Source organism: Danio rerio, chromosome 1 (genome assembly GCF_052040795.2).
Source record: "Danio rerio strain M-AB ecotype USA chromosome 1, GRCz13ab, whole genome shotgun sequence".
Taxonomy (NCBI): Eukaryota; Metazoa; Chordata; class Actinopteri; order Cypriniformes; family Danionidae; genus Danio; species Danio rerio.
This window is the reverse complement of record NC_141021.1, coordinates 29829147-29852466: the sequence shown is the minus strand read 5'-3', so window position 1 is coordinate 29852466 and position 23320 is coordinate 29829147. Positions and strand designations below refer to the sequence as shown.

Below are 23320 nucleotides of genomic sequence, written 5' to 3'. Positions count from 1 at the left end.
CTTATAAACCACCAGCTACCCTTAAATACAGTGCATCCAGAAAGTTTTAATAGCGCTTTTTCAAAAAAAATTTTTGCTACAGCCTTATTCCAAAATAGATTAAATTCATTTATTTCCTCAAAATTCTACACAATACCCCATAATAACAATGTGAAAAAAGATTTTTTGAAATTGTTGCAAATTTATTAAAAATAATAAAACATATCTACATAAGTATTCATAGCCTAAATTGCTCAGGTACAATTTTGCTCAGGTACATTCTGTTTCCAGTGATCATTCTTGAGATGTTTCAGCTGCTTAATTGGAGTTCACCTTTGGTAAATTCAGTTGATTGGACATGATTTGAAAAGGCATACACCTGTCTACATAAAGTCCCAGGGTTGACAGTGCATGTTAAAGCACAAACCGAGCATGAAGACAAAGGAATTGTCTGTAGCTTGCCAAGACATGATTGTCTCAATTCACAAGGCTAGGGAAGGTTACAAAAAAAATTCCGCTGCTTTGAAAGTTTTAATGAGCACAGTGGCCGCTATCATCTGTAAGTGGAAGATGTTTGGAACCACCAGGACTTCTCCTAGAGTTGTCCGGCCATCTAAGCTGAGTAATCGGGGGAGAAGGGCCTTAGTCAGGGAGGTGATCAACAACCCAATGGTTACTTGATAGACAATGACCCAAAAGCACACCACTAAAATATCAATGGAGTGTCTTTACAACAACTTGTTAAATGCCTAGTCAGAGCCCAGACCTAAATTTTATTGAACATCTCTAGAAAGATCTGAAAATGGCAGTAAACTGTCACTTCCCATCTAACATGATAAAGCTTGAGAGGTACTGCAAAGAGGAATGGTCAAAAATTCCCAAATACAAGGCCCCGTTTACACTTATGCGTTTTAGTTTGAAAACGCATAAGTTTTGCTACGGTTAGGCCAACCGTCCACACTACGCCGGAGTTCTTAAGTGCCGAAAACGGAGCGTTTCGAAAACGCCTTCTTTTCAATTTTAGTGAAAATACGAAACATTCCCTCTCTTTTGCTGAATATCACTTTTAATAATCAATGATGGCCATTATAAAAGTATAATATACAATACATTTATACATTATAGGAAATAAAGGCAAGCGATCAGTCAATATACAGAATAGGCTACGTGCTTACATTAATCATTAACTTATCTTTGTTAATCATTAATCATTAATCATCTTTTTTATCTTTTCAGCCAAAACACATTACCTGAGAACAAGTAATAGATTCCAATGACCAAAGTCAGGGAATATGTCGTTAGATAAAGACAACAAGATGAATGAAATATCCCGTTTAATAAATATCGTGAGATTAGATCCAGCGGGAGATGCTTGATGAGAAGTCCGACTAGCACAGCTCTCATCTGGGTAGATGGGCTGCAGCGCTTTCCCGAGAATGTGAGTGTGGTCACATGATGTGCGTTTTCAGCATTTTGGTGTGGACGGAGAGCTGTTTAGAAACGCTGGGTAAAACGAGAGTGTGGAAGCGGACCGTTTTCATTCTAAAACGCCGTTTTAAAACTAAAACGCACTAGTGTAAACGGGGCCCATGTTTGCTTAAACTTGTGGCATCATATTCAAAAAGACTAGAGGCTGTAATTGCAGCTGACAATGCATCCACAAAGTATTGAGCAAAGGCAGTGAATACTTATGTACATATGGTTTTTAATTTTTATTTTTTTTAGTTTTATTAATTTTTAACAATTTCAAAAAATCTTTTTTCACATTGTCATTATGGGATATTGTGTGTAGAATTTTGAGGAAATAAATTAATTGATTCCATTTTGGAATAAGGCTGTAACAAAAAAAAAAATGTGGAAAAAGTAAAGCGCTATGAATACTTTCCAAATGCACTGTATTTGCTTTGTAAATAATGAAATACTTAATTCAGTAATTAAAAAAATCTTTAAGAAAATATGAAAATTCAATCATTAACCCTCAGGGGTCAAAGAACGCGAATGCATGTTTTGAGGTATCTTCTCTTGATAACGCCGAAATGAACTTAAATTACACTTTCAGTTTTGATCGTACAGATAAGAACAATACATCAATCGAATCTGTTAGGTGTCTACTTTTTTGTGTACACTCTCAATAACAACAAAACAGTGTGCTTTTGCAAAATAAGGAACATAAACTGTTTTTAGAAATGCATCACTAAAATGCACTGAAACAAAAAAAGCAAAAACAGAACACAGAGACATGAGACATATATTTCTAGAAAGCTTGAAATGTCTATTTCTAAATGCAGTGAGTGCATTTTGAAAACATATTGTTTGATAAAGTAATCAGTATGAAGCCAACACTGTCTAGTTTTCTTAGTCTGAGGTCCACACCCACAAGGCTTTGTTATTCATCCATGTGACATACATGCTCTTTGAATACATGAGAGACATACCTGCATAAAGCTTAGTAGGTGAACTTTTACAACTCATTTTGAAAACAATTGTTGTCTCGCTAGGTAATGCATAGTATTCTCCCAGCAGAGCGTGCATCACGCCGGCTCTTCCCGCGTCTGCCATTATTACAATGACAGAAGCTGCTCACACGCCCACAAACAAACACATGCCCACAAATACAGCACGCTATATATAATACATTATTATAAAATGCTGGATTAATGCACAAGAAAGTTTGTATTACAACAGTTTTGCAAATGTGTTTTATACCATTTCAAATATATATTTTTGTGCATGCTGTATGAGTGCAAACACAGTGCTCAGCAAAATTGAGTACACCCCATCAATTTCTCAGTGGCAGTATAGGCAATGTATTTTGGTGCATTTAAACAAAACAGAAAGATAATACAATTTAAAGTCAAGCTAAATATTGCAAAAAAAATTACAACCTACAAAATTTCAATTAAAATTTTGTTTTGTTTTTTTGTTTTGTTTTTTGTTTCTTGATTTTTTTTTTTTTTTCCAATTACTATTTAATATTTTTCTATAGCATATACATTTGGGTGTAGTAGTTTTTGGATCCTTATCTTAAGTTATTTTGTTAGATAACGTCTCAGGTTACGTATGTAACCAAGGTTCCCTAAAGGGAACGAGACGCTGTGTCTCTATTAGGAGACACTATGGGATACAACCCCTCACTCTAATGAAGCGCACCAGGCTTGAAAAAGTATGGCAGAGCGACGCAGTGTCTCATTCCCTTTAGAAAACCATGGTTACATGCGTAACCTGAGATGTTTCCTGCCAGAAACTCTTACGCTGCGCCTCTATTAGGAGACACTATGGGAATGCCCAAACACACCATAGTTTGATATGCCAGGTATGAGTTCTCCTAATTCAAGAAAAAATACTGGTTTTGGAAGTGGGATCCAGATCTAATTGATAAAACCTTTTGAAGGTCTGCAGGGTAGAACACCCTGCTGTATTGCAAATTCCAGTCATATACTGGCCAGAATAAATAAGGCTTTTGAAGCCGCCATACCCCTGGTGGAATAGGCCCTTATTGCCTCTGATAGAGAACGGTCCAGGGCCCCATAAGTCAGTGAGATAGCCTCGACTATGCACCGGCTCAGCATCTGCTTTGACGCAGATGCACCCATGTTAGGTGGGTCATACACAATGAACGGTTTTTACATTAAACGCCATCCAGAGGTATTACACTCTTCTGATCTGCGTCATAAATGGTGGAGGATTAAAGACCTGCAGCACCATAGGTCCTACCACCTCATTGAAGACCTTTAAAGAAGTACCCTGTTCTGGGGTACAGGAATGCTCTCACCATGCCAGGAGAGAATTTCAAACAAGAGGAAGCTACAGACAGTATATATAAGTCTTCTCTTTTGAGAGAAAAATGCCATTTGAGCATTAGAAACTTTTGACACCTCTTCAATGGGTTTAAAAAAAGGGACTGCCGACAGGCCCTTTGAGCACTATCAACAAATCCTAAGTGGGAACTCTAATGGTGCAATTAGGCCTCATCCTCCTGGATCCATGGAGGAATCTGACCACCAGTCTCTGCCAAGACCATCAGTACAATTTGCGGACATTGCTGCTACATAAACTGTACATAAAGCGAAATATATAAAAATGCTCCTGGATAAATTCCAGCACCAACCCCACAGGCAGTGAAACTGTACCCAGGTGGTGTTCTGTAGACCACAAAGTGAAAAAATATCACATGGTGGCATACAATCTCCTCATGGAAGGGGCTCTGGAGCTGAGTATGGTTTGAACACGCAAGTTGAAAAACAAAGATCTATGAGATGGGTCCCCTCAGAGGCCACACCCATTGCTTCCACAGGTCCGGACGAGGTTGTATCACTCCCCCGCCTGGGACAGAAGAACTCTTAATGAGAATCTCCCATGGGAGACCATTAAAGGGTCACGAAACACCAAAACACATTTTTTGAGCTGGTGAAAGTCGTATATGTGTCCAACACTGCTAAAAACACTATTATGACACTTATATTTCACTAAAAAAGTGTAAATTGGTTGTTTTTGCGTTATTTCAAGCTAATTCGTACTTCCGGTTGGAAACAAATTTTTGAAGCTGCGTGACGGCTATAACATAATAGGATGTATTCCAGCGTGCAGACTGGACATCTGTACCAGAGTGTGTCTTAATACGTCTTACAGTGTGATGCATTACTGCATGAGTAAAGCTTGGTTCAAACCAATCAGCGTGCTCTATTGTGCAACTTCATTAATATTTATTACTGTCACAGTGTTTAGACGACAGAGACGCCACGTTGTGTTGACAAAACATGCGTGAAGTGTTTCTTTAATAGTTTGCTGCAGTTAAGTTTTGTTTTCATTTTCTCTCTGTGGGAGTGCAGCTGGAGTCACGTGTGGATTAACAGTGTACGCGACGCTCGACAACAATAACTTAACTTGCATGTCTAAGGAGGATTATTGTTTACCTGATGATTTTAGATGAGCTGTTCTCATCTGCAAACGCTGAGATCCGGATTCGCTTGTAGTCTCCTCTTAATAAAGATGCGGCTCTAGTTGCTGTGGATTGTCCTGTCTCTACAGATTTGGTTAGTGAGCGACCAGTGGTCTTTGTTTATTCAGTTTGTTCGTATCGAACAAACTATTGCACCGAGTGTAAACATGTTGGCACTATAACCAAACTTTTACCTTGTGTATGATTTTCACCGCATTTTGTGACCGGAATAACATGCGGCTTTCTGACGCTACCTGCTGTGTGGATCTAACTTTCAGGGAATTGCTGAGGGTTTTTTTTCTCTCATTCGCTGTGCGGTATCAAACACTGCATAAAAAATACACGCTTGGAGCAGTTTCTCGAATCAAATATCTCGTTTGTCGCGAGGGACATGAATGAAGGAGCCAAACTGCAGTTAAAGTCCACCATTTAGTAATTTGGCAAATAATTCAACTACATATGTCCATGTAAACAGTCACTTTGTTCCCTGTGTGTGTATTTTGACTCTGAAACTCAGCACAAATAGACACTCCCACACCATGTCTCTTTTCTTCCTCTGACACTCCCCCCTAAACAGAGCTGGACAAGCCCTCTTTTCTGACTTTTTCCAAAGTAGAGGTGTGAAAACACCCTGCTGAAACGAGGGGTTTCATGGCCCTTTAAGGAAAGACATTAGGCATGAGAACCACACTCATATAGGCCTATAAGTGGCCACCGATAATAGGTTCAGCCCCCTTAATGGACTCTCTCATGAACTTCCAGGAGCAGAGCGATTAGGGGAAAACCATACAGACAAAGCCTCAGCCATGTCTGCACCATGACATCCAGCCCAAATGGTGCTGGCTGTGTCAGTAACAAAAGGATCTGCTCCACCAACCAGCACAGTGTGTGCGGATTCAGACCCCCTAATGGTTGATATAAAAGACCACCGATGTGTTTTCGGTTTTCACTAACACATAGTGACCTCTTACTTGAGGGAAGCAAGTGTTTCAGAGCCTGAAACACTGATAACATCTCCAAACAATTAAAATGCATGTGGAAAAGATGGTCCCTTCTTTGCCCCATTGTGGGAAGGCACCTCAGGGTCACTTCCCAACCCTCACGAGAGGCATCTGAGGTCAGTGCCATGCGCTGAGAGATTACTCCCAATGTAGGGCTTTGGGACAGAAACCAGGGCTGTCACTTTATCAATAAAGCTTGTAGATAATGTCACAAGGCTTTGATTATGCGAAATCCCTGGATTTGAGCCACCACTGTAACAATCTCATGTGTAGCAGACCCAACCCTGTTTTGTGGCTGCTGCTAACCAGCCTCTGAAACTGTTTGACAGTGATAGCTAGGCCTAGCCTGAAACTCTTTCCGGCCATCCAGATTAACTCGATTTGAGTAGGGAAACAGTCACACGAACATCGTTGTGGAGTCCCATAAAACATCTAAAAATTATCTGCCAACTTCTGTCTCAACACAAACTGGCACAATAACACTTTTCCTTAGGATTAGCAGCAACCTCAACTTCTCTATATAAGCAAGAACAACACCTCTATGTGTAATTGCTAACTCCTTTAACTGGAATAAAAAGCCAAAGCAAAATCAATGGCTCGTTACTACTTAGGTGAACGTATGGGGTGTGAATGCCAGATCGAATGAAAGAACCCTATATGCCTTGCCTCTGAAGGCGAAACTCAATAACCTTCTGTGACTTTGAAGGAAGGATATGTGACAAACCAGTCCTCAGACTGTATTTGTGACACAATGGTGCTGATATTCATTGTTTTGAACTTCAGCATTTGATCAGAGTGATTTAGCCGTCTTTATGTAATGAAGGATAAAACCCTCCATCCTTCTTTGGAAAAATTAAGTAACAATATAAAAACCCTGACTCCATGTCTGGAGGAGGATCTATTCTATGACTTTCTTCCTCAGAAGGGAGTTTACTTCCTGTTCCATAACTAGAGCCTGCTTTAACTTTACTAAAAATGTAAACCACATTATTGCAACAAGTGGGATGTAAACCAAACTGCATTACATTGCTTCTTTTTAATGTAAGAATGACCCTACTGCGAAACGTTTGGCAGCCGCTCCCATTCTGCCAGAAAAATCCACAGGGGTACCAGTCCCTCAAGACTGGCCTCTATGCTCCCATAGATAGCTAACTCTGAGCACTGAAGTCAACTCACGACAGAAGGCCACCAAGTTAGCTGCTTTTGGACCCTCTGTAGATGGGGTGAGTCCACTAGCGCCACCACTTTTGGTATAAAACGTTGGTCGAAGACACCGGGGGTCTCCACGCCATGAGGCACAAGCGGTGGGAGGTTTGGCGGATGGATTCCCTGTGGGGCACGAGGAGGTGGCCTTTGCTCCTCACAGGGGCTGCCCGAAGAATTTTCTTATGCTTGAACTTCTTCTAGAAGTCTCCTGAGGGTGCTGCTTCCCACCCCAGCTGTTTTTGTGGGCTGAATGGATGAAACACACTATTCTGCCCAACAATTCTGAGCGGATAAATTGCCTCAGAAGAACGGTTTCTTAGGGAAGGAAACTCAAGTAGGAGCCCCACCCCCCTCTGCCCGCTCAACAGATTCTATAATGAGCCAGCGGGCGAAATGGGGATGTCAAAGAAGAGGGATTTGTCCTTTTTCTTAGTACCAGATGGATTTAGCACAGAGAGACAGGTCCTAAGCCAAAATCAGGTCTCGTTCGACAACGGCCCTTACCCTTCCCATAGGCGTCCATTGGACGGTCTATTTGGTATGATTGTATAATTGTATGCCAACAACTAACCAGTTGACTTACTGCCTCATACACTTCACCAGTCAGAGCCGATGTTATTATCTTTACAGGCTTTGATGGCAAAGCAGGGTCTTTGCAGATGATAATTTCCTTGATATGAAGCATTACTCTGCAACAGTGTAATCTAAACAAGCCATAGCTTAATACAAGGCTAATCATACAGGCTGTGTAAGACCTGCTCCAGGTTAATACTTCCCTGTGCAGGTCCTCATTAAAAATCAGACCCCTTACATTTATAATATTAATAATTATTATTATATATTTATTCATGTTCTTGTCCCTTTATTAATCCGGGGTCGCCACAGCGGAATGAACCGCCAACTTATCCAGCAAGTTTTTACGCAGCGGATGCCCTTCCAGCCGCAATCCATCTCTGGGAAACATTCACACTCACACTCAAACACTACGGACAATAGCCTACCCAATTCACCTGCAGCATGTCTTTGCCAGTGACCCAGCGACCTTCTTGCTGTGAGGCGACAGCACTACCTACTGTGCCACAGCCTCGCCAATAATAATAATTGTTATTATTATTATTGTTATGTTCTATATTATAATATATGTTATAATATTTTTGGGGGATTCATTTAAGCAACACAGGCTTAACCTCAGCCAGTTCATCATGACCTGGGGATAAATGGGGGAACAACAGAGGCGGAGCCACAATCCCACAATGCTAGTGGAAAGGCAGTCGTAGCAGGCATCCGACTCGTGCTGAAACGATCTGGAGGACAAAGAGGAGAAGAAAACCCTTGAGTTTTGTCTCTTTAACCTTCAGATCGAGCTGTAATTCCCGCGAAATCATGCGCCACTCGGCCGCAGAGCGAGTGGAAATGAGCCGCGGAAAACGCTTCACAGCACTCGGCCAGGGCTTTTTAAAACGAGTACAAACACCCCTCTCGAGGACTGATTGTACATGCTCCTGGACAAAGGCACTGCGCACACACAAATCGTGCGTGTCCTGATCCGTGATAACACAAGGACACGGGGAAGCGCAGGATTTATATTTCTAATAGGCTATTAGAAATATAACTAACTAATAATGTTATATTTCTAATAGCCTATTATTTTTTATAGTGATGCAAAAAGAGAGCATGTGTTTGTAAGTCAGTTTAATGTTTTAATGTAGTGCCTTTTCAGTGCTTGTAAGTAGGAGGAAAAGACTCATGCATCTGAATGAAGAGAGAAAAAACTGAAGAAAATGGATTTTTGCTTCCGTGGTGATTTTTAAACCTCCCTGTTTGACGTCACACACACACACACAGTCCCACCAATTAAATTGGATTGATTTCACCTGTGCGGTGAAGTTATAAGAGAGGGATTGTATCCCATAGTATCTCCTAATAGAGATGCAGAGTACACAGCAGTTCTCTGCAGGGAAACTCCTGATTTGGCTTCAGTACTGACTAATCTAGTGTATATGCACAAATATAATTGTATAGCTTCCTATTAAAATATGAATTTAAAGATAAATTTGTGAGGAGTGCACTGTATATTGTTTTCTAGAGTGTTTACATGGTCATACAGCAAGTATTACAACAAGCATTTCGTTTTGGCTAGCTTTTGCAGCTGGACATTGCTTTACAATGACCTTGATGGGTGAGTAGGGGGTGTCTTTTGTCTCTCAAGGTGTGACTTATTCATGATCATTGTCACTCATGCATAGAGCCGAGATCACCAAAACAAACTTAACAAATTGCCGAAGAGTGGTTACTCAAAAGTCTTGTTCAGGCCCATTCAGTGTGCTTTTTGGACCTTATTCCAGCTACATTTTTTCCTCCAAAACCAACTAACCACACATAATTTGTGCTGAATACAAAAGAAAAACATGTTGGCCAGTACTATGTAATAAGTAGCTGTAATAAGCAAAATGTCAAGGGCATGTCAAAACATCTTATGCCTAGTTCACACTAAAGGATTTTAAGCCTGATTTAAGCCTGATTTGGAAGTTAACGAGCTCGCTGACAGATCGGGCTGTGATCGGGAAGAAATCTGCGGGTGCTCACCGCTCTTTATGTGTGAACTACTGAACAACGCATCAACGAGGCTCGCTGATGCGTCGCCAACACCTCGCAGACGGAAATCCAACATTTAGCATGCTAAATATTCCAGAGCAGTCGGCCGACTCAACCCCACGTGTGGTCAGATGTAGTGACGAGCTGCAGCCAATGAGAGAGCATTTCAGCATGAGCTGAATGCCCGTGTGTTCAGTAGCTCAGCAGAAACATCTGTGATTGGTCAGAATGGGCATCGATGCACTCGCTTTATTCTGCGTTAGCACAGACATGAGAGTAGGCTATATAACAGTGGAACTAGAATTCTGTAACTATTAGAATTACCATACTGCTCATTCTGACCATTCTCGTATAAAACGCCATATTGTCACAACATATTTACATTCAAAGCTATTATTGAGATATTAAAATTAAGCTTTGAATGTCTGGCATCATATTTAATGACACCATTACCCTAAAAATATCATCTTTTTTTGGTCATACAACCTATAAATATGTAGTTAAGATACTAAAACACTTAAAGGTCTTGGCTTTCATTTTCACTTTCAAACAGGAGCTACTTCACGGCACAGAATATGCTGTTTTGAAAGATATCTGAAGTAAACTGATGTTTTTGCGATCAGAAAGTTTTGTTTATGTTAGCAGGAAGTTGCTAGGCAAGAAAATGCACACATATTTAAAGTCACAGCGAAAAGTATCAGACATGCATGCAGTCTTTTGTCCAATATGGTAATTTATGGCAGAAATGCTCAGTTCTTTACTGTTTTGTAAAAAAACAGTAAAAAAAAATAACAATGTCAGAAAGAAATACACTGATAGTTAGAAAACGGCAGGGTGTTATAAATATGTTAGTTTTATTTCAAACAGTTATAAAATTACAAAAATTAAAAACTCTCTGTATCTATCCACTGGAACCTTGCAGATGAGTGATTAATCCACTGATAAATCAGCTAATTTGACGATGTTTTTAAATGCTTTCTCCAAAGCTTGAAACGCTGTCAGTGATGTCATCAGCACACAAGCAGCCAATAGTGTTCTGCTTTTTCTGACGACTCCTCCCTCAAAATTTTATTGGCTGTGGTTTGATGGCTTGAATGAGCTGATGGAGAATGAGTTGTTGTCAGATCATGTAGTGTGTGACCCACCTCTTGTGGATCATTTACAGAGTGTTGCGTAGTGTGAACACCACAGAGATTAAAAGACACAAAGTCAAGTCATGTAGTGTGAACGGCACAGCGATCTGCTGATGTTTAAAATCCTGTAGTGTGAACTAGGCTTTAGGGGCCCCAAAATCACCTCAGACCCCTGAGGATTAAGCACATTATATATGTGTGTATAAGTCAAGAATACAGCATTTGTTACATTTTGCTAAACTGTCTATTAATGTAGTGTTAATGTAGAGTTTACAAATGATTCATTAACTATTTGCTTAATAAGTGATTCATAGTGTGCAGTTATTATAGTGTTACCTTATTTTATTACATTTTTTTCGTGTCTTTCTGGAATTTTGTTCTGACATTTCTACACCCTCTTTTCAAATGTGTTTTTTAAAATCATTGCATATGTGTTTGTTATGCGAGTAATAATTATTTGTTTTCTTGTTCTGAACTGTTTGTTGTTCATATGTATATTTCTATTGTATTAATATATATATATATATATATATATATATATATATATATATATATATATATAAATATATAATTTTTTTTTTTTTCAGCTTAAACCAGGAAGTTCCCATCTTTGTTTGCACCATGGCATTTCCTACCATTCCCTGTCCACTGCATGTGTTTGAGCCTCGATACAGGCTTATGATTCGCAGATCATTGGAAACAGGGACCAAACAGTTTGGCATGTGTATTGCTGATGAACTGAAAGGGTAAGAGGCCTTGAATCAAATTTAAGTTCATATAATATAAGCTTATCAAAATAAGCTTATATTAAAGTTCCACTCAGTGATCAGTCTGGTGATGGTGAGCTTTAAGCATTTAAAGGCAAAAATTTCCAAAAAATAAAGCTTATAAAAAAAGTTTTCATACCTTACCGTTGCCTCGAACCAGGCCAAAGCACGCTTGTCCCCCCTCCCGTCTCCCCCGACGGCCCGCACTCACACCACAATCGGGCCTGGGCACGCTTACATCATCGATGCTGCGCTGTTCAGTGAGAAGCACTCTCACTCAGCAGCACAGTGGAGTTTTCTCTAGTTATATCGTTTTTTTGCTTTAAATCAAGCAAAAATTAAAGAACTTTGCCCTTCATTTTGTGTCAAGCATCTGGCTGGGAGATGCAATTTGACCTAATAATGATACTCGTCTTACCATAGGAAGTATCAGTGACTTCACTTTGGCCCGATTTGGCTCAAAAATTACCTAAGTGGTTGATCTAACTGTGCTTTGGGAGGACTGACTAACTGTCTCTTATTGATTAATGAAAGCAAAGTACCAAAACTTAATAGATGAAGCATGGTAAGCAGCTCTGTTTCCCATTGAGGTAGGCTGCTGTGGATTTCCAGCTGCATCTCTTTGCTATTTTTTACAGAGCATTGGGCTGGATACTGGAGGGACAATAGCAGCAGCTGAGACTAGCTTTAGATGATTGTGGGCAATGAGAGATCATAAGTGGAACCCTTCTGTGGGTGAAGGCTGATCTAGCCCTGCCCCTTTTGTTTAAGCTTATAAGTTTAGAGTGGCAATGGAGGCAGTGAATAACCTTTGTTCTTGACATTGTTTTTTTCGAAAGACAAAGTTCTTGACACAATCAACATTTTCCTTCTAATCTACATGATCTCAGACACAGAGAGACAAACAGGGACTGCGGATTACAATATTTCCATCCCATGAAGTGGGCACAAAATGGAATATGCTGCTCCATACACATTTAGATTAAAATAATCATGTATATATTTAATATGCACTGTTTGAAATACTCCACTGTATGAAACTTTGCTTATTAGTGTTTATATATGAATGCTTAGTTAAATATCAACATTACACAGTGGGCAGCCATTGCTGCACTGCACAGGGAACAGTTGGAGTGTGCTTTGCCAAAGGGACTCACCTCAGCCTTGGTATTGAGGGTGGTGAGAGCTCTGAGAACTCCCACCCCCCACAATCCCTGTCAGTCGTGGTAAACCTGCGACCTTAAAATCACAAGTCTAACTCTTTTATCATTAGATCCTGGGATGCACTTTAGATAACAGCTGTTTGATTTGTAATAGTTTTCAAAACTCGCCTACTTCTATTATGAAATTTGTGCAGATAGGCCCTGCCAACATGACCAGTTACCAGTTAAAAACAAAACATATGACACTGCTAGGACTTTCTTGGTGTGCAATAGACAAAACAATTAATACCCTACTATAACTTCCCAAGGAACACAGTTTTTTTTCTTTCGTCTCCCTTGAACAACATAATAATCAAAACCTGTGTGTGGATGTGTGTACATCATGATGCTAGACGAGTTGCACTGAAGGTGGTATGTAGTTATTCACAAACGTATTCTAGGCAAACTTGCATTTATTCCATAAACATATGTTAAGATACTGAGCTGTTCTGTTATGGTACTTGAAGTAATGTTGAAATCTTTAATGTGGATATAATTTTTTTCTTTTCTTTTTTTTTTTAAATCCGTTTTGTGTAGTGGTATAACTATACAAAATTCTAGGTTCAGTATGCATCTTGGTCTTACAAAGTCTTTGACAAGCCAAAATTCATCTGTGACAAGCACATCCACAATGGACAATGTCGACTCACTTAAATACAAGGAAACCTTAGGTTAAAATATTATATCAACAATAGTCAATAATCATTCTTATACACACTTTGTGCCACATGTAGATATTTGAACTAAATTAAAGTTGACAATGTTTATTACTAAGACTTATGTGAATTTTATATACATGATAATCAGATTTCAGTGTAATTATGTCATAAGTTGGAAAAAAAAATATTGTCATATGAATGGTAAGCTTGGACTATGACTTATTTTAAACGCAATAGTGTTTTTACCATAAAAAAAGATCTCAGTAACCAATCAGTAGTCTTTTGCTACCATCTAATGGCTAAGATAATGAAATGAAATGACTTTTGATTAACACTTCTAATGGTTTTAAACTTCAAACTCCTTTAAATTTAGCATATTTGTGTATAATATGTCACATGTGCTTGAATAACGCTGTGAACCTTGTAAACGTATTAGGTGTCGCCCAGCCCGCAGCTCTACAGATATCTGTTAGAGGTGCACTCCTGGGAGACACAGCTCACCCTGGCTCTGGAAAGTGAGGGAGATGGCATCCACTATCCAGTGGGCCAACCTCTGTTTCGTTACGGCACTTCCCTGCTGCCGACCACCATAACAGACGAAGAGCTGCTCAGATGATCTAATGCTCTAAGTGCGGTCCAGATAAATCCCTAAGCACGAACTGGACCAAGTAATGAAAGGGCTGGGTTCGGGTCTCCTCCGGGGGCAGCGCTTGCAGGCTCACTACCTGGTCTTTAAACAGTTTGGTAGGAACCTTGGGCAAATATCCCGGGTGGGGTCTCAGGACAACATGAGAGTAATTCCAGGCACGAGTCCCTGACCGAAAATGCCTCCAGGTCCCTGCACTCCTGGGAGAAACAGCTCGCCCTGGCTCTGGAAAGTGAGGGAGATGGCATCCACTATCCAGTGGGCCAACCTTTGTTTCGTTACGGCACTTCCCTGCTGCCGACCACCATAACAGACGAAGAGCTGCTCAGATGATCTAAAACTCTAAGTGCGGTCCAGATAAATCCCTAAGCACGAACTGGACCAAGTAATGAAAGGGCTGGGTCTGGGTCTCCTCCGGGGGCAGCGCTTGCAGGCTCACTACCTGGTCTTTAAACAGTTTGGTAGGAACCTTGGGCAAATATCCCGGGTGGGGTCTCAGGACAACATGAGAGTAATTCCAGGCACGAGTCCCTGACCGAAAATGCCTCCAGGTCCCTGCACTCCTGGGAGAAACAGCTCCCCCTGGCTCTGGAAAGTGAGGGAGATGGCATCCACTATCCAGTGGGCCAACCTTTGTTTCGTTACGGCACTTCCCTGCTGCCGACCACCATAACAGACGAAGAGCTGCTCAGATGATCTAAAGCTCTAAGTGCGGTCCAGATAAATCCCTAAGCACGAACTGGACCAAGTAATGAAAGGGCTGGGTCTGGGTCTCCTCCGGGGGCAGCGCTTGCAGGCTCACTACCTGGTCTTTAAACAGTTTGGTAGGAACCTTGGGCAAATATCCCGGGTGGGGTCTCAGGACAACATGAGAGTAATTCCAGGCACGAGTCCCTGACCGAAAATGCCTCCAGGTCCCTGACCCTTTTAATCGATGCCAACGCAACCAGCTGAGCTGTCTTCAGGGACAAAAATCTTAAAGATACTAAGTTGAGTCGTTTGAAGGGATCTGCACGCAGGCTTGTGAGAACAAGGGCGAAATCCCAAGAGGACATGAGAGAGGGGTGGGTGGATTAATTCGCCTAGCACCTCTGTGGAACCGGATGATGAGGTTTTGCCTTCCCATGGTGCCGCCAGCCACCGCGTCATGATGAACGGAGATGGCAGCCATGTAAACCTTGAGTGTGGAGGGCAACAGCCTGCTTTCCAGCTTCTCTTGGAGGAAAGAAAGCATGACGCTGATCTGGCAATTTTGGGGGTCTTCGCAGCGAGAGGCAGACCATTCAGTAAGTAGACTCCACTTCAGGGCGTAGGTGCGCCTTGTGGAGAGGGCTTTAGCCTGAGTGATAGTATTAACCACCGCAGTCAGTAGGTTACCTAAGTCTTCCTCGCGTCTAATGATCACAGGTGGAGGTTCCAAAGATCGGGGCGAGGGTGCTAGATGGTGCCCTGTCTCTGAGAGAATAGGACCTCTCTCAAAGGGATCTGCCAGGGGAGGGCCATCGCAAGGAGAGAGAGCTCTGACATCCAGGTCCGGTTGGGCCAGAGGGGCGCAACTAGCCAGACCTCCTCCTCGTCGTTTCTGATCTTGCACAGTAACTGCGCGAGCAGGCTCACTGGGGGATACGTATATTTGCGCATGCCCCGAGGCCAGCTGTGGGCCAGTGCATCCATGCCGAGAGAGCCCTCTGTCAGGAAAAAAAAACTGTCCTAACCAGCACGTGCTGCTGCTTCAGCATCGGAAAAAAAAAACTGTGGAGAGCGAGGAACACTGCCAACAGCTCTAGGCGATTGATATGTCAATGCAACTGGGTTCCTTTTCACAGGCCCGCAGCTGCATGCCCGCAACACACAGCCCCCCAGCCCATGCTGGAAGCATCTGTTGAGACAACAACATGACTGGATGCCTGTCCTAGAGGCACTCTGGCCTGTAGGGATGAGGGGTCATTCAAAGAGCTGAAGGCGCGGCGACACAGCGCAGTAACAGTGACTCGGTTTGTGCCCGTGTGCCATGCGCGTCTAGGGATTGTGAAGCCAGTGCTGAAGAGGTCTCATATGGAGTAATTTGAGCGGTGTGACAGCGGCTGCGGATGCCATATGCCCCAGGAGCCTCTGAAATCAGTGGGACCACTATTTTGCTGTTGAACATAGACAGTTCAGCATTAGCTGAGCGTGCTCTCCGGAGAGGCGCGCTGTCATGGTGACCGAATTCAGCTCCAGCCCGAGAAAAGAGATCCTCTGCACGAGGGCAAGTTTGCTCTTTTGATGACCTGAAGCCCCAACAGGTGGAGGTGCTGGAGTGCCTTTTCTCTGGGCATAATCAATTGCTCTCGAGAGTGAAGACCCACGGAGATGGAGAGAGCCCGAAAGGGAGGACTTTGTATTGCCAACTTCGACCTTCAAAAGCAAACTGCAGATACTGACGGTGGCGGGGAAGAATGAAGACATGGAAGTATGCGTTCTTTAGGTCTTTCACTGCAAACCAATCCTGAGAACGAACGAACCAAAGGATGCGCTTCTGCGTGGGCATTCTGAACAGCAGCTTGTGCAGACAACGGTTCAAAATGTGCAGATCTAGGATTGGCCATGACCCACCGCTCTTTTTTTTTTTGGCACGATGAAGTACGGGCTGTATAACCCGTTCTCCATCTAGGCTTGATGGTCGGCTCGATTGCATCCTTCGCCAAGAGGACAGCAATTTCCTTTCGCAAGACAGGGGCGGACAGGGGGTTGACCCTGTTGAAATACACACCCGTGAACTTGGGAGGCCGTTTTGCGAATTAAATCACATAGCTGAGTCTGATTGTGCGTATGAGCCACCGCGAAGGGCTGGCCCGCGCTAACCAGGCAGGCAGAGCCCTCGCTAATGGACTCATCGCTACAATCACTGACGTACTAGCAGTGGGGCAGCGAGGAGTGGGTGTGCTGATCCAGGAAGCGCAAGGATCACTCTCACCTCACACCCAAGCTTTGGAGGGGTTGGGCTCGAGGGGTGGGAGAAAGGAGACCGTTCTCCTAGCGCTTGTGAGCCAGTGGTGAACTGCACAGAACCTGTGAGCTGGAAGGCATATCGTATCAGACTGGCAGAGTTCGGGCTGTCACATCCAGGAAGTGGAAGTGGAAAAGTGCTCTTTCATTGATGTCTCCGAATGACCCATCTCAGGGACGCTTCCCAGCCCATTTACCAGACTTAATGGCGCCCTGGGCAGTGGAGGCTGCTTGCTTCCGAGGTGCTTGATGCATCTGCTTCACCGGAGGTGAGGAGCAGCAGGTGTGAATGGCTCGGCAGGCAGAGCGGGCTTACGGTCCCGCTGATAGATGACATTACCCATCGCATCAGACTGCTTTCTCACTGCCTTGAATTCCTGGGGAATTCACCAACAGTGTCGTCGAACAGGCCAGCCTAGGATATGGGGGAGTCAAGAAAGCGGACTTTGTCGACTTCGCGCATATCAGCCAGGTTTAGCCAGAGGTGGCGCTCCTACACCACTAATGTAAACATCGTCCTCCCCAACGCACACGCAGCTGATTTAGTGGCATAGTCGTTGCGGTGTGGAGCTCGTATAGCAAGCTTGCGTCAGACCCACTCTCGTGCAGCTGGGACAACGCCGTGCTTGGTAGCGCTGGTAGGTGGCCATAGCGTGCAAGGCGGAAGCACACGGTGGGAGGCAGATAACTTACAGGCTTTGGACGGGAGACAAGGCGGACCCTGCTAAAAAGAGGTGCGCGCTCCACCTGAGGAATTGCCTCATAGCCCCTGGCTACTCCACCGTCAAGAGTGGTGAGGGCGGAGGGACACGCAGCATGGGCAGAAAAAGGTGCCCTCCAGGACTCCGTGAGCTGCGTGAAGTAGCCCGGAAAGGCAGGCCTAACATGTCCTTTTCAGGATTTTTTTTGACAGCGCTCACTTGCCCGTAGGGGGTGAGCGGGTCTGAATTATCATCGGACAATGAAAGCCCACCCTCCAATGCAGTAGTGGACTTCCCCTTTGTCATCGAGCGTAAGGGCTACCATCTGGTTAGACGGATCACTTCCTCCGCTCGAAGATTGGATGGAGCGCTTAGAGGAGTGGGAGGTCCAAGGGGCCAAGAGGGGACGGATAATCTCCCACTAGAACCCTCAGACCTGCCCGATTGCCCGCTGCAGTGCAAGTGGGACAGCTGGGGACAGCGCGATCTTAACTGCACAACAGACATGGCATCGCAATGATGACATGAACTGCACACGAGCAATGCATTACCATGCTGGACCCCCAGACATGAAACGCAGTGCTCGTGCCCATCATCAGGGGACAGGAAACCACTGCATTTAGAAATGCACGGTTGGAGCGCCATCCTGAAAAGGATGTGCTGCACGACTGTGTTGCTCTTTTAGGTAATTTGCAACTTTATACGCACCGCTCTGGAGGACCGGACCCAAAGAACCCAAAAGAACGCCAGGCAAGGGAGAATCCCAGCTCGATTGTCCGCCGCCACGTGTATACACTCTGGACCAGGAGACCGCTCTTGTTCGCTCAAAAATGCTGGATATCAGTAGGAGGAACCCTCATCAGGTGCAAAAGCTGATGCTGCCAATTCATTTGGCATTTCATTGGCCCGTTTACATACTTTTTCAGACGATTGGCTTTCTGAACGAAATCCCCATACGTGGATTAAATCCACTAATAGCATTGAAGTTCCCCATCTAAAGGGGAACTGAGGTTTTGAGATTTCTTGTAGGATTTACAGGCTTACACCAGGGTAAAAAAAAAAAAAAATATATATATATATATATATATATATATATATATATATATATATATATATATATATATATATATATATATATATATATATATATATATACACACATACATACAAATATACACTCAATCCAAATTAGAGAACAAATTATAAATAATTGAACAATTCTGAAATAATGTCATTTTCACTGCTCAGCAGTTGAAGGATTTTTCGTCTCGCCTATACCATGCTACCAGAACACCTTTTCCCCAAAATAACAAAGGCATTTCAACAAAAAAACATTATTTTGCAGAAAACACACTGATCAAAATTAGAGAACACATTCAGATACCTCCCAGTTATTGGTGTCAATCTGGTATCTGGTGCTAATTCCCTTGATTATCTATCAACCCCTATTTACCTGGCAGCCTAATTTCCAGTTTCACTGACTCTGCAAGATGGTGGGCCTTCCTCAAGTGACTGAAAGCCTTCGGCAGAAGGTTGTCCAGATAAAGGCCAAAGGGATGACAGCCATAGCAAGACAAGTTGGTTGTTCCAAATCTGTGATTTCAAGAATATTGATTCTTTACAACATCACTGTTACGTCTTACACAAGTCTAGGGGAAAATACAATGAACGCAGCAATATTAATTTAAAGAGCACTAAACTGGGACCAGTCACAACACAACAAAAAGTAAAGTTCCAAAAGTTTATTTACAAAACCAAAGAGTCACACAATGAGTGTTAAGGAAGCTCTAACTTCAGGAGTGGAATACAGCCAAAATAACAAACAAAACAGGGTTCTGTCTGGGAGTAAAGCCTCTAAATAAACTACAAGAGAACAATGATGAAAATCAACAACAGAACTACACTGACTCCCTGACTGACCTCAAAACAGGAGAAAAAGTCTAACAAAAAGGAATGGCCGTCCACCTCCTTACTGCTTCCTGGGGGAAAAAGCAAAAGAAAGAAATCAAAGTTTAAACCGTGGTACTGCTCTTAGCCACAACAGAGAACAAGTACCAATCATACACAAGTCAGATCTTAAATCACAACAGTTCAACTTTTTAACAGTTCTCAACAGCTTTAACTGAAACCCAGCTAGTGCTCTGGAGAAAGGTTCCTCTCTAGCTCCTTTCTCAACATCCAAGTGTTTGGCCTGTGTTTTTATCCCCTCTCACGTCTCCATGGTAAGTGAACACAGCTGTGGGAAGCAATCAGCAACCTGCTTGAAACTCAGGAGGGGAGGAGTCAAGGCAACAAAAGAAGAACAGGGAAAAAGACATGACACAATATAAACAAAATAACTTTAAACAATGCGTCTCTCGACCTAACATACGAATCATAGAATATTGATTCTTTACAACATCACAGTTCATTCAAGTCTCTCAGGAAGGCTGGTCATCCACAGAAGAGAGGACAGGATACTGCGGAAGACCTCAATGGGCAATCGTTTTTACACTACAGCTGGAACTGCTCACTAGTTCGGCACTGAAAAGGGTAAAGATCTGTCTCGTCATACAGTGTCTTGACGTTTAAGAGCATTTGGACTGAAAGCCCACTCTGCAGTCACCAAACCTCTCATTAGCAGAAAGAATCAAAAGACTAGACTAAGCTTTGCTGAGGAGCATGTTGTGTGGACGGAGGAGAACTTCTCTAAAGTTACTTCAGTGATGAAAGCAAGTTTAATTTATTTGGGTCCGATGGGAAACATTATGTTCGGCGACAAACTGGAGAAAGACTGAACCCAAAGTGTATAAAGAAGTCAGTAAAAAAGTGGAGGAGGAAGTGTCATGGTTTGGGGCATGTTTTTTGCAGCAGGAGTTGGGCCTCTACAGGTATATAGCAGAGTGAATGCAAATGTTTATCAGAACCTTCTTCAACAACATATAGTTGCTTCCCTGCATTCATTACCCAATCAGCCCGCAGTGTTAGTGGAGGAAAACGTGCCATGTCACACAGCAAAATGGGTAAAGCAGTTCCTTGAAACTGAAAACATTGAAATATTGACATGGTCTGCCTAGAGTCCTGACCTCAACCCAATAGAGAAACTCTGGAAAATCTTTGGCGACAAAGTTATGGCCAAGAAACCCATTACTGTTACTGAACCGTCAAGAAGACTGGAAGAAGAGTGGGCCAAAATCACACTAGAGCAGTGTGAGAGACTAGTGCTGTCTTGTGGCCACAGATTTGCTGAAGTCATTCAGAGCAGAGGCCTGTACACTTCCTACTAATTGCTGAGTGTTGTAACCTTCAGAAAATTTTGCTGTAATCTTTTTCCATGCTACAGTAATTGTTGTTCTCTAATTTTGATCAGTGCGTTTTCTGCAAAATAATGTTTTTTTTGTTGAAATGCCTTTATTATTTTGGGAAAAAGGTGTTCTGGTAGCATGTCAAAAAATCCTTCAACTGTTGAGCAGTAGAGATGATATTACTTCAGAATTGTTCAATTATTTATAAATTGTTCTCTAATTTTGATCGCCTGTGTGTGTATGTATATGTATATATGTATATGTATATATGTGTGTTTATATATATATATATATATATATATATATATATATATATATATATATATATATATATACACACATATATACATACTGCTTATGCTGATGTAGAGCCAAAAAAACAGTATAACTAGTTTGCAAGATTAAAAATGTAATATACATTACTTAATAAACTGTTTGACTGACAGCAGATATATTTTAGAAAACATGCACAGAAACAGCAGATCTACCATGTGATATGTAGATCAAGAGTATTTATAAAAAGTTGTGTAAAATGAGCATTTGTTTTTGCAGTCTTATGTCAATTTGAACTGAAAAGATTAGACAACAGCAATAAATGGTCTGGTGCTTTCATCTAACCCTTAAAATGGTAATTTAACCACTGAAATAAGCATAAAGACACAATGAAACTTTTTTGAGACCTTTTCTACTGTTATAGCACCACCTATTGTGTTTACTTCACACATTTTTGCTTAATATTGACATATTATCATATGTCACCTGGATACAACCAATGTTATAAAGTTTTTTTTTTTTTACGTTTACAGGCATGTAAGTGCTCCTTTTGTAAATAAACTTTTTTCAATAATTATTAATCTACTCAGTCCAGATATTTTTATAACACTGGTTTTGTGGTGATTGACCAAAACAACAGGGACTAGTTTGCAAAAGTAGGTTTTGCACATATTGAAGAATCTTAAATGAACTTGAGTGACAGCAGTGGTTTTAGTGTCAAAGTGTTCAGTATAAGCAGCCCTATCATATGATATGCAGATCAAGAATATTTGTAAAAAAAAGTGTGTAGATGAAGTACATTTAATGCTTTCATTTAACATGTTGTTAAAACATTTCCAACTGTCATAGTGCCACCTATTATCCAGTCTCCACAAAATTTTGCCTGCTTAAGTTATATGCCACCTGTCCACATTAGATTTTGTGAAGTTTTGAGTTGTCATTATGTGTTTGCAAGAATGTAGGTGCATGTAGGCACACCCCTTTAGTAAATCAGCCTGTTACAGCTTTCCAAAGTATAAAATTAAACTTTTTTTTGATAATTATTGACCTGGGCAGTCCAGATATTCTTACAGCACTGGTTTTGTGGCGACCGGTCAAAAAAAAAGCACTACTCATCTACTGACTACTGATACATGAAATGTCATGTCTTTGCATAATGTTCATGATATTCAGTGTCGCTGCATAATGTTGACCAAGTTTAGTGGCAGTCGGGTAAATTACTTGAGAGGATTGTTTTGTTCTTTGTATACACTTTTCACAAAAGCAAAATGACCATGTTCCTGTTAAGGAAAATACAAGACATGTTATTTGTTTGGTTCAGTGATAGTTATGTTTGTGATTTGTTTCTGTGTATACATTTTTGTGATTTCTAAAAAGATTTTACACAATGAGGTGTTTAAAATTTTTAACATGGCATAAAGTAAAATGCATGGTGTGTGTAATTAACAGGTTTGCAGACCACGGCTGTATGCTGGCAGTGAGAGATGTCAAGTTTTTTCCAGATGGGCGCTCAGTAGTGGACACCATAGGCATTGCTCGTTTTAAAGTTCTCAGTCATGGGCAGAGAGATGGATACCACACAGCCAAGATTGAATATTTGGAGGATAAAAAGGTATTATATTTTTTCAGTTTGTTAGCACAAGATATGCTCTATTTTTATATTTATATATGGGCGCTGGTCAAATCAGCTTATTAACTTAAAACATCTACAAAGCCCTTTAAATGGTTGGTCTCTCAGTCTAGTTATATAGGCTACAGAATCTTGGGGAGGATGGCTGATTTTACAGTTGTTCAAAAGACAACGATTAAAGGGCCATGAAACCCCCTCGTTTCAGCAGGGTGTTTTCACACCTCTACTTTGGAAAAAGTCAGAAAAGTGGGCATGTCCAGATCTGTTTAGGGGGGGGTGTCGGAGGAACTAAAGTGGGATGGTGTGGGAGTGTCTAT

At 41.9% G+C, this 23320-nt stretch overlaps 1 protein-coding gene across 2 annotated transcripts in view; it reads left to right on the top strand.

The window, feature by feature from the left end:
• lonrf2 (LON peptidase N-terminal domain and ring finger 2) overlaps window positions 1–23320 on the top strand; it is a 97083-nt gene that overhangs the window by 70572 nt on the left and 3191 nt on the right. Inside the window, exons 9-10 of one of the 2 annotated variants that reach the window (XM_087237257.1) lie at window positions 11441–11599; window positions 22823–22985. In XM_087237257.1, the coding sequence (XP_087093383.1) occupies window positions 11441–11599; window positions 22823–22985 (322 nt within the window). The remainder of the gene's footprint in view (window positions 1–11440; window positions 11600–22822; window positions 22986–23320) is intronic. The other variant, XM_087237258.1, reaches the window with a different exon arrangement.